At 40.6% G+C, this 11,174-nt stretch overlaps 1 protein-coding gene across 2 annotated transcripts in view; it reads left to right on the top strand.

Annotated features, from left to right (window-relative positions):
* Window positions 1-11,174, top strand: part of LOC103358789 (AN1-type zinc finger protein 5) — an 18,930-nt gene continuing 7,756 nt past the window's right edge. The window contains exons 1-6 of one of the 2 annotated variants that reach the window (XM_008283897.1): window positions 1-82; window positions 1,289-1,488; window positions 1,877-1,988; window positions 3,572-3,699; window positions 4,446-4,553; window positions 5,653-5,839. In XM_008283897.1, coding sequence (XP_008282119.1) covers window positions 1,329-1,488; window positions 1,877-1,988; window positions 3,572-3,699; window positions 4,446-4,553; window positions 5,653-5,801 — 657 coding nt within the window. In that variant the 5' untranslated portion in view covers window positions 1-82; window positions 1,289-1,328 and the 3' untranslated portion in view covers window positions 5,802-5,839. Of the gene's footprint in view, window positions 83-1,288; window positions 1,489-1,876; window positions 1,989-3,571; window positions 3,700-4,445; window positions 4,554-5,652; window positions 9,432-11,174 lie in introns of those variants that run through there. The other variant, XM_008283896.1, reaches the window with a different exon arrangement.

Genomic DNA, 11,174 nt, shown 5'->3' with positions numbered 1-11,174 from the left:
GGCCGCGCGCTCTGCTGGGGACACAACTTGTACAAATCTGAAGCCCGAGGTCGTCGACAGCCCCCGGTACCGTGAATTTCAGGTACCGTCTTCGCCCTACACTGACACCGGGCACTCCCGCTGCGTGTTACCGATTTTAAAAGTTGCCAGGACGCTGTCGGGAAGCGCACTGGTTTGGGTTGGCTGATTATGCTAGCAAGTCGGCTAACGTTAGCCTGCTAACGCTAGCGTTTATTCGATTGAAAAGCCACGATTTGTTTATAGTTTGTCGCTAAGGACGCTGTGAGTTCTTAATATTCTCGATTTTCATCATGATGGAACACAGTCGGGCGAGTTTTGTCGTTGTTTTTGCGTTGGTATGCGGTGTCAGACAGACAAAACGTCCAGCCAGGCTGTTTGCTAATGTTACAGTGTTTGCTTTGAGCTATGCAAGCATAGGACGCCAATTGTTTTCTTCTGCGGACAAACTCAGACTGAGGGACAGTCAGCTGGAAGTTGTTCAGGCAGATTGTAAGCAACGTAGCGTTCACGATTGCCAAGCCATCGGTTAATGTGAGGGTTTCGGTAACGTTTTCGGGGTGCTTTTGTACAGACACGTCTTAAGCTTTTGTTCCTTTTTTGTTAACTTTGTCCTGACCAAAACATCTCGCTGTTGCGGCGGAAGAAAGCGCAGCCCAGCTGAGCTAGCTTGTGTTTTCGCAGACCCGTAACTTGCCTTTTACGGTGCAATTGTGTACGACTCTTTGTGCCTTTTGTTTTCGTTGCCGTTCACAGCTCTCCGCCTAGTTTTTGTGACAAACACGGCTTACTACTTCCAAAACTCCTGGCGCATCGCCCTCATGTTGCAGGAAGTGCAGTACATTATTAAGTTAACTGTTTTATTTGGTATTTATGTGCTTCAGTATTTTTGCCATTAATGTCAGACATTGTTTTTTTTTGTCTTTTATGTTGTTCTGAAAACAGAATTTAGAATCTGTTTTCGGTCTCGTGTGCCAAAGTCCAGCCAAAGTCCACTCCTGCTCTTGTGGCAGGACTGGACTTTGTCACTCGATTGTTGGTTGTTGGATTTAATTGTAGTTGATGAATTCACTTTAATTCCAGCTACAAAAATAACGACCCCATACTCCTTAGCTCACAAAGAAACTCACATTATTATTTTGTTTGCTCCACCTCTACTCTCATGCTGCAATGCCAGTCTCCAAGCTCTTTTAGCTAAGGATTTGAAAACTTTGTAATCAAATAGGGACTGCTCATCATTTTTGACTAACTTCTGCAACCCCATTTTCAGGAATATCCTCTCCCATCCCCCTTACCCCCTCTGTCAGAGCATGGCTCAGGAGACCAATCAGACGCAGGTGCCAATGCTTTGCACTATGGGATGCGGTTTCTATGGTAACCCCCGCACCAACGGCATGTGCTCGGTCTGCTACAAGGAACACCTGCAGAGACAACAGGGAGGGGGGCGATCCAGCCCCCCGGGAGAGAAAGGTAGGAAGATGGGAGAGACATGACCTACAAAAAAAAAAGCAGGGGTGTGCCGGATGTGGGTCTGTTAGATGAAAAAGACAGGAGCTCGGGATGAGGGGGGGTCACTCAAAAACTGTACAGGTATAGGGGGCGCTTGAATTTGCTAAAAGGGGTTGGAGAACAGAGGTAGCAGTAGCTGCCTACACTGTGGCATCAGAAAGCAAGAGAGTGACATCACCATCTGTTGTTCCACATGAATCCAATCTACATTTTATTGACGATAGAGAAACACAAATGGTTTGTAATGAGTTACTTGGAAAGGAATGGAAAGTAATCCATGTTAGGGGATAGAACAACATGTTATGTGTTTGTTTGTGGTATCAGACTGTTCTTTCCCCCCCACACACAGCTGCTACATCACCGGCAGGATCACCAGGGTCAGCTGGTGTGACTGTGGAGAGCACAACCTCAGAGCCCAGTACAGAGGTGGCAGGAACCCCACCTGAGGAACAAACAGCCAGGTGTGTTGACTGACAGCTCGGGCGTTTTCTCAGGTTGTTCCAAAGTAAATAAAAACAATTGATAAAGGTGGATTGGTAATTTCAATGTTGTTTATAAGTTACATTTAAAAAACAACATTCCAGTAATTGTAGAATGTTTTTTAGGAAGCAGGTCAGGTTAAAAAAAGAAAGAATATTTGTCAAAAAAGTGGTTCTTCAATCTGTCCCATCAGTTCAAATTAGTACAACAGCTCTGTAGAACTCAGACAAAGTAAAAGATCTGTACTTAAATAGCGCTTTTCTACCTTAGTGGTGCTCAAAGTGCTTTACAATGTTTTCTCATTCACCCTCATCCATAGTAAGCTGCTGTGTATACATTTAAATCCTTACTTTTCAAATCACAACCATTCAACCATTGAAGATTCTGGTAACAAATGATGCACAACTCAAACATTTCTAACTTCATCTGATGACTCTGAGCTCTCTGGTAAGAAGGCTCTGCCAGCTATTACACATTATCAACCGATGTTAAGGACTGCATACTTAAGATATCTTCATACAATTTGCTATACCTTCACCACATTTAAAGGCCAGTTTATGCTCGCAGGGAAGTGAAGTACAACCTCCTATTTGTTAATGAAGTTAGAATTAAGCCATATTATGTGGCTCTGTTGTCTTTGACACTGAGAGAATGAGCTAAAGAGTGCTGTAGCTTAAAAACCTGCTCGAGGGCCTGCTTTTAAAAACCGTAGCATAATGTTGGATAAATGTTCCAGTGTGATGGGTGAGGAAAGCAGTTGAACATGGCCGCAGCTCAGACTCCCGCGGGGCTGTTAAATTGTTAAAATGTATTTTTGTATTACAATATGTGCGGTTTGTACTGAGTTTTGTCGTAGATCAGACTGTCAGTTGCTGGAAAGAAGCCACACAAACGAGGACCATAAAGCAGGAAAGCATCTAAAGAAAGGGAAATCACATACAAGTATAGAGACTTTAATGTTTATGCTGTAGTAGAATATATGACCTTTGCTTGAGTTTCATGGAAAACACAAATTACTCACATTATAATGCAACCAGTTGTCAGAGAAGTGCTCCCAGTAATGGCTTTATTTCTCCCAGGATGTCTCAAGGCAGTTATGCGTTCATGTTATGATGACATTTTGGCGTTACTGTTAGTGTCTGATCGGTGCGTAGTGAAGTAGTACATAGTTGTTTTCTATGTTTATGTGCTTTCCAGTGTTTTAAGGCCCTCTCTTCATGTAGTGGTTTCTGTCTCGTCAAAGTAGTTTAAAGAGCATGTCGAAACAGGTTAGAAGAATTAGTAGTTAATCAAAATAAACTTGTGGTATTTGTGCTGTTTTTGTCATCAGATTTCATCATATAGATACCAAATAGTTCATTCTGAGATGCAGCGAGACCATCCAGACTGTCAGTGATATTAAGAAGGCTGCCATTAGTTTGTAATATAACAAAATATACAACCATCTTTTTGCCATAAATGTAGTAGCAGATTAATGAAATCATTTTTATTTCTCTGTTTTTTTTTTTTTTTAATGTAGAAGAAGGTCTAAAAATGTATGCATTCGCTCTTGTTGTAATTTTAGTCCCAGCTCTCCCAGCCCAGTAACTCAACAGATGACAGCTATGAGCATCTCCCAGGATTCGGGAGCTGTAGATTCTGATCGAGCGGAGGCCGAGGAGGGAGAAGAGGAGGGTACTTCCAACAGCTCAGGTAAACAACATAGAGAGCACTGCTTTCTCCAACTGTATCCCTTCCCACCATCCACATTTAGTGAGTCACACTCAAAGGTGTGGAGGGCACAATTTAATACGGTCCACAGTGTGAGTCTTAAAACAATAAAAATGTTCTCTGTGTTCTCCATTGTCCCCCCCCCCCTTTTTTTATTTTATCAAACCTCCATGTTTTGTAATCGGTCTTTCCATTTTGTGAAATAACAGCCTGAGGAGTTGTACGTGATTAAAATGATTTTTAATGATAAAACTTCAATTGGTATGATCTTTCTCCACTCTCGAGCATGAGTGATTCTATTTAAGGATATTAGTTAAGTCAGAGAATCTGCTGTTAAAGGGATTTTTTTTGTCCGCTTCCACATCACACTGATTCGGATGGATCCTAATATTACATTCACTTCTGTCTTCCACTTTTATATTCCATGTATAAATGAAAAGGGTGACTGGAATGGGATCTGAAAATTTAGATTTTTTTTTTTTTAAACCAACAGCAACTCAAGCTATTTTATAGCATTTCTCTAATGTGCGATTGATGAATTTTCTCTTTAGATTGACTCGTAAATCTATAAAATATTTTTCCCAATAGCTAAATTAATGATCATCGCACTTTGTACCTTCCATCACTTCAAGGTTTTCTTATGATTAGCTTTAGTATTTGACCTCTGCGTTTATATAGATAAAAATACATCATGACTTGTTTTCTTTTTCCTGCCTTTTCCCATCCAGAACCAGTGGGGGAAGCAGCACAGGCTTCGTCTGATGGTGACCAAACTCCTGATAAAAACAAGAAAAAGAACCGCTGCTTTTCTTGCCGGAAGAAAGTGGGCCTTACTGGTGAGTAACAAAAGAATCTCGCACACATAAACGCTGAACAGTGAGCTCTTCTTAGCTGCTGAGGAGGGCTCGTGAGTCATGAATCTGGTTTGTTGGGATTCTCCGCTCCTCGCTTGACACTTATAACCTGACAGAGTTTGAAATTTGTGTAACACACACACACAGGGAATGTGGTTTCTAAAGATCTCTTGTCTCACGGGAAAGTCACCAAGTGTTTGTTTGATGGTACAATTTCAAAGAAATCTTTTCATTTTCCATCTACATTTCTTCTGAGACTGACATTTCCAAAAACAAATGACAGTTGCACACAAATTTCCCACTACGCTTTGACTCCCATGTAGACGTGGCTAGTAATGCTTTCTCTACTTAGAAATCTACAAAAATATATGTTCTTGCCAGACCTTTTTCGAATTTGAATGACATAATTAATACTTTTATTTCATTACACATGCCTCCGTTCTTATGTGACTCTCTCACCTTCTGCCCTGATGCCAAAATCTGTAAATGTCTAAATGTCAACAGGCTGAATTCGAGCTTCCCGAGTTATTGTTCAAATTAGAAGTTAATGATAACCTATTGTTATTCTCAAGGGCTTAACGAGATCAAACGCCTGTCACCTTCACATCCAAAGTATCACCTCCAGCTCATAGTTTGTGTGATGTCTTCCTTCCACAAGCAAATACTTTGGTACAGAGAGCAACATACTGCAGGATAGTGGTGCATTTCACAGTGTACTGCTTGGCTTCCACTTTTTGGCCAAACAGAACAGAAAAAGGAGGCACAGGAGGCATTTTTGGGGGTAATGGTAATAATCCTAGCCTAATCTTGACTAAATCCTGCGTTACAGAGTTTTACTTATGTCCTTGTTAACTTTTAAATGGTAGATAGTGCTCCAATAATATTTAAAATTCACAATTTGAAACCAATTATTAATATAAAACCCAGACTATGATCTTGGGCGTGCAACAAACGGGAATCTTTCAGTCCGTAGAGGTCAGTGAAACAGTACATCTCTGCAATAACTAGTGTGCAGTTGCTAAATGATGGTTACAGTAACACTTCTGTGTCTGACGGACCTGTTTGCTTCTCTTCACCAAAGGTTTTGACTGTCGCTGCGGCAACCTGTTCTGTGCCATTCACCGTTACTCTGACAAACACGACTGTCCCTACGACTACCGGAGTGCAGCTGCTGCCCGCATACGCAAGGAGAACCCCATCGTGGTGGCCGAGAAAATCCAGAAGTTATGAGGACTGAGTGCGAAAAGAGAAAAAAAAAGAAAAAAAAAGTCTCTTCTGACTTTGTGAATTTGAACAATGGCGACTTGGATGAAAACACCTGATATCATGGCTTCATTTGTTCATGGTAGTCTGAGGCGGGCGGGGTGGGGTGGTATGGTCGCAGCCACAGTCCAGACACTTCCCTTACTAGCATCTCCCTCTCTCTCCGCTAGTGACTGCAGCCGAACCCGAGTGTTTCTGTAAGTGAGTGTGTGTTTGTATGAAAGAGTGTGTGTGTGTGTGTGTGCATTTGCTCGAGAGTCGGGGAGAGAGCCGTAGGGGCTTGGCGGACATTTGCGTTGCCGTGGGGAGGGAAGGCATTTGATTTTTTTTTTTTTTTTTACCCCTTTTTGTTTCTCAACTTGAGGGGATCGTGTGAGTTTATTTTTATACAGTCCCTGTAGGTTGTTGAAATTAAAACAGGGATAAGCTGTTAAGGAATGTGTCGCAGCCTGCATAATGACACAGAGGAATATTTAGAGGGTCTAGTGAGTTACGAGAAAAAAAAAAATCTAACTGGGTGATTTCATGTATCAGCAAGACCTTTTTAAGGGCTTTGGAATATAAAATTTTCTCCCAGACTGAAAAATGATGTCAACTTCCTGTCAAATTGGCATTTTATTTTCTTCCCAACTCCCTTGCTCTATGGGTCACCTCACATTGAACTCCAAAGTCTCTGCATTTTCCAGATATGTCTCTCTTTGATATATTGACTTATACGGATAGTGGGTGCATGAACAGTTATTGGAAGGGGTAGGCAGGGGAGGGACGGGGGGAAGGGGGGAACCGAAAACCTTGACTTAACTGAGTGATTGAATTCTGTGTTTTGTTTTGTTTATTTTTTTTTTTCTTTCTGTTTTAATGAGCGTATGACATCAGAAGATCTATATTAATATATTGTAGTTAGCTTGAATTGTGTGATTGCATTCTATTTATTTTTTATCGTTTGGTTGGTCTGTGCTGGAGGATTGGCAGCATGTGTCAGCAAATCGTGAAGATTTGCACTTAACCTTTTCAATTATGTTTAAGTAATTCCATCTTGATTATATAACCATTGAAGAAAAAAAAAATACACAAAGCTCTGACATGATGGAGTAGAGTCCAGTTAAACCGTTACAATTAAGATTGTGCCGTAAGATGTCCATTGTTTTGGATTTGGAAACGAAGCACAACAACGTGTGTCAACTGCAGAGCACAAACTTAACGTGCCACACCTACTCAGTTTTGTTCAGCATCCGGGTCATTTGCAGTTTCTATTTGAGCCGTGTTGCGGGCTCGCCGAGGATGTTGCCTTGTTCGATTGATGAGATGATTGATAACGTTTTATTGAGGCGACGTGCTCTTCTTGAATGCCCTTTTTATGTTGTTTGGAGTCAAGAGTGGAGCTCCATGTTTCTCTAACCACCAGCAGACCACTGACACATGCTGAATGAAAACTGACCTGGGTCGCAGTTACTCTACACATAGTGACACACCGTTCTGCTCAGCTAAAGTGAAGATTGTCGCAATTGCTGCGGAGTTGCGTGCTGTGCTTTTACAATGTGCTCCGATTCAGGCGAGTCCTAAACGCGAAGACCGCTTCTAGCTAGCTTCTTCTAGGAAGATCAAACTTACATGCATGTGTGCAGTCGAGCATATGAGTTACTTGTTTTGTAAGCGACTGCGCAGTTTGAAACGAAGCTGGAATGTTTAAAAAGCCACACAGCAGTAGCACAATGCATGGCTGGAACCTTGAGGTTCAAGTTAACAGGACTCTACAGTTTTTTTTTTTTTTTTTCCAAATGTAAATACCATATGGCTCCTATTCATATAGTATAATCTTAATGTAGATTTTTGCCAGGTAATAAAGGTGGGGGATTAAGGTGAAGAATAGTACTATGTGTATTAAAGTGCTTTTCATAATTATCCAAAAAAAAAAAATGAAAGTGCCACAACTGGCGCTGATATTTTCCCCATCTTGTTTTCCCCCCTTTTTATTTACAAGTTATTACATATAAAGTATTTTTCAATAACTGGCTCTACCACGAGTATCTCCCACAGGCCATGTGGCTCCTATTTTACAATACTAGTCGGATTGTTAACAAGCCCCTTTAAGCTTTATTAACGTTGCTGAATCACACAGTATCCCCAGTTTCATGCTTTTATCCTGTTACTGAAGTCGTTTTCATAGCATTGCGATATTACTGAGAGTTAAAAAAAAAAAAAAGGCCTCTTGTGAGACATCGAGGGGCAATTGAGGTTTCATCTTTTCATTATTAAAAGATTTCCCTGTAAATGTTGCTTGATCTCCATCGTTAAATATTTATGAAAGAGCTGCGGAAGAGTTGCAAGGAATTCGCAGGGGTGAGCATTTTTCAAAATAAGACCCAACGCAGAAACGTGTTGGAATGAAGCTTTTTTTTTTTTTTTTTTCCTCGTGTACACAGAATATCACGTTGGACCTGAGTGAGTTTGGCTCCTTTTGATTGGAAAATTGGCCTTCATCAGAATTCCCGTTTGAGTCTTTGTGTTGGGCCGGCGTGCCAACATTCAGACTGTTTAACTGGGATGGGTTGGGTCATCTATAGCGACTGTGATGTAATTTCTTCCTCCACCTCACCTCTAGTGGGAAAAATTGAAATTCAGAAGGAGTTTTATCTCGAGTGGTGAAGAATATTTTGTCATATTCAGGGGGACTTGTGGTTGGTGCTGCTCTGCGGTTTGGTGTATGTTCTATATACAGAATTCTCAGACTTTGCCGGCTCGACGACCATTACGAGATATTGTTGCATACAGAACAGTTGTCCTTGACAGATCCTTTCATAGAAGTCTTTTACTTCGGATGATTGTTCAGCTGCGTGAATCGAGGGGATTTCATGGTTTATACTTGTTTTCTATTGACTGCTCATATCAGTGTTCCAACCCTTTCAACCTTTGTTTCTTTCTTAATAACCATGAGCAGTTTGAATGTAAACCACCATAATTCACACAACAATGTCGTTTTTATCACACTACTGGCCCTGATACAGACCGTCTTTGGCCAGAAGATGGAAGACCAGTTGTCTTATGCGTGATTTGGGACAGTTTGATCGGTATAATAGGTTTGACTGTTTGAGACTTGCCACCAGCAATTAGGGCTACCGTACCTAAATGATTTAGATATTATCAGTACATCCACATTTTTCTGACTTCTGTGGCATTGATAATGTTTTGATGTCTTCAATCTTGTCTCTAGCACAGCCTCTTCATAATCAGCGTCTTCATCGTGCAAAAGGTTTTCGATCGACGATGATGATGATAAACCTGCGAGTTGTGATGAATCTTGTTCAAAGTTTTAGCTTCGCTGCAGAAGTAAAGACAAACGAAGACGACTTTCTGTCTTTTCAAGATGAGCTTTAGGGACATCAAATGAAACCTACAATGTTCACAGAGATGTAGTTCCTTGTCCCTTGGCACTCCAGTCCCCCAGAAACACCACCAGATATCTTTTTATTTTGTTTTCGTTTTTTTTTTTTCTTTTCTTTTTTTTTTTTTNTTTTTTTTTTTTTCTTTAAAGAGTTAGGATTGTATGATGTGTAAGAGTAAGTATAAAACAATAAAATCACAAAGTTTATTTTAAATTACACTTGTCTTTTGTATTTATTTGTTTTGTGGTAAAAAGAAATGCTGAATATCTTTAAGTCATACATGTCATTTCACACACTGATGGCTTCTTTGCTGCTCTGGACCACCAGCACATGTGTTCTGTGGCCCCTCTGCTTTTGTGCTTGTATATTGTCCTCAGACTCAGCAAAACACTGCAGGCACAAACGGCACTAGACAATAGCACATACAGTGCTTCAGTGTATGCTGTTGTTGCCATGACGGCGGCCACTTAATGGCACTAATTTCTGTACACTTGTTCTTTATTATTTGTACATCACAATTAAGTGATTTATTTTTTTCATCAAAGCATCACATCACACGCTCCTAATAAGTATTAAATCGTCCCACTTGCGTGTCTCATCCCAGCGTTTGGTCTCATTTAATCAAGAAAGCACATTAAAAGTGGGAATCTTGAATAGAAAATAAAAAATCTACACCCATTAATGCTGAACTTTAAAAAAGCCCCTGCACTTACTCCACTGGCATCAGCTGTAGCCGTGTGATTCATTTCTTTACACAAGGTACAATAATTAGCCCCTGGACACCTAGAGTCCACCCACACACATTTTCACTTAACTGGCCTGATTAGAGCTCCTCTCTGGATCCCGTGGGCCTTGCACAGACGGTGCCTGATAGACCTTTTTACAGGGCAGACATTTAGACTTTTTTTTATAGCAGCAGAAGCACAGGTGAGATGAGTAAGATTACTAGCGGTTCAGCTGAGTCTCCCAGTAAGTGATTCCAGCGGGCTGGCGGGAATGGAATACAGCCGTCGCTGATGCTATGAAATATCACGTAGCTGTCCTGCTGTGACGTGTACAAATGTCTACAGTGATAAAGATAAGATAAGCTTTATTGATCCCCGTCAGAGAAATTTACATGTTACAGCAGCTAGATGCAGATAAGGCATGAAAGAAGCAGGGCGAGAATTACAATGAGGCTAAAATAAGGATATAATGGAAGACAATGCACATCTTTCACAAGCACAGGTAATTAATTTACACGTGGATATGCACACGCACAGCATGATGAATTTACATGTGTATTTGTACAGATATGGCATGATGGATAATGTACCCAAGCTGAAGGACACAGTGCAGAATTGTTCTTTTCCAGAGAACAGCAGCGCGGACATTTCTGTTGTTGCAGCCACAACGTTATTGAGAGAAAAAGACCAGCTCTTTTGTTATCTTTTGAAATTTCCTCGAGTAGATATTTTTACTTTTCTGACCTCAGAAAACTCTCCATTCATCACCGTTTGCAATTTAAACTTGATGTATTTTCTTTGGAAGAAATAGGTCCTATGAAAAAGTGTTGATTATTCTGAGAGTTGATCAAAAGCTTCAGACTGGGAAAATTGCTGATAACATAATTTAGATGTAACTTTTGAATTCCCTCTCTGGTTGTTTATTTAACCTCTAGAAGACTAAACTCCGTGCATCGAAGTTACATATTTAGATTTTTTTCCCCTCATGAAAATCATCCCTTTCTGCCGTATAAAAAAAAATCTTAAATCTAATTCTACATCATTGCTTTATTTAGAATGAGCTGATTTATGAGGTATCTGCCCACTCATTGCAACTTGAGCGCACTGCTTACCTACAGCTCTACTTAAACACTGAGCTACACAATGACAAGCTGTGATATTGGAGTAAGTTCAGCCACAGATGTTCAAGCAGGAAACCAACTTTGAAAAAGGAAGAATGATACAGACAGCCT

The sequence above is a fragment of the Stegastes partitus genome, unplaced genomic scaffold (genome assembly GCF_000690725.1).
Source record: "Stegastes partitus isolate 25-593 unplaced genomic scaffold, Stegastes_partitus-1.0.2 Scaffold332, whole genome shotgun sequence".
In the NCBI taxonomy this organism is placed as follows: Eukaryota; Metazoa; Chordata; class Actinopteri; family Pomacentridae; genus Stegastes; species Stegastes partitus.
The sequence above is the reverse complement of the archived record's forward strand: the minus strand, read 5'-3'. Positions and strand labels throughout refer to the sequence as shown.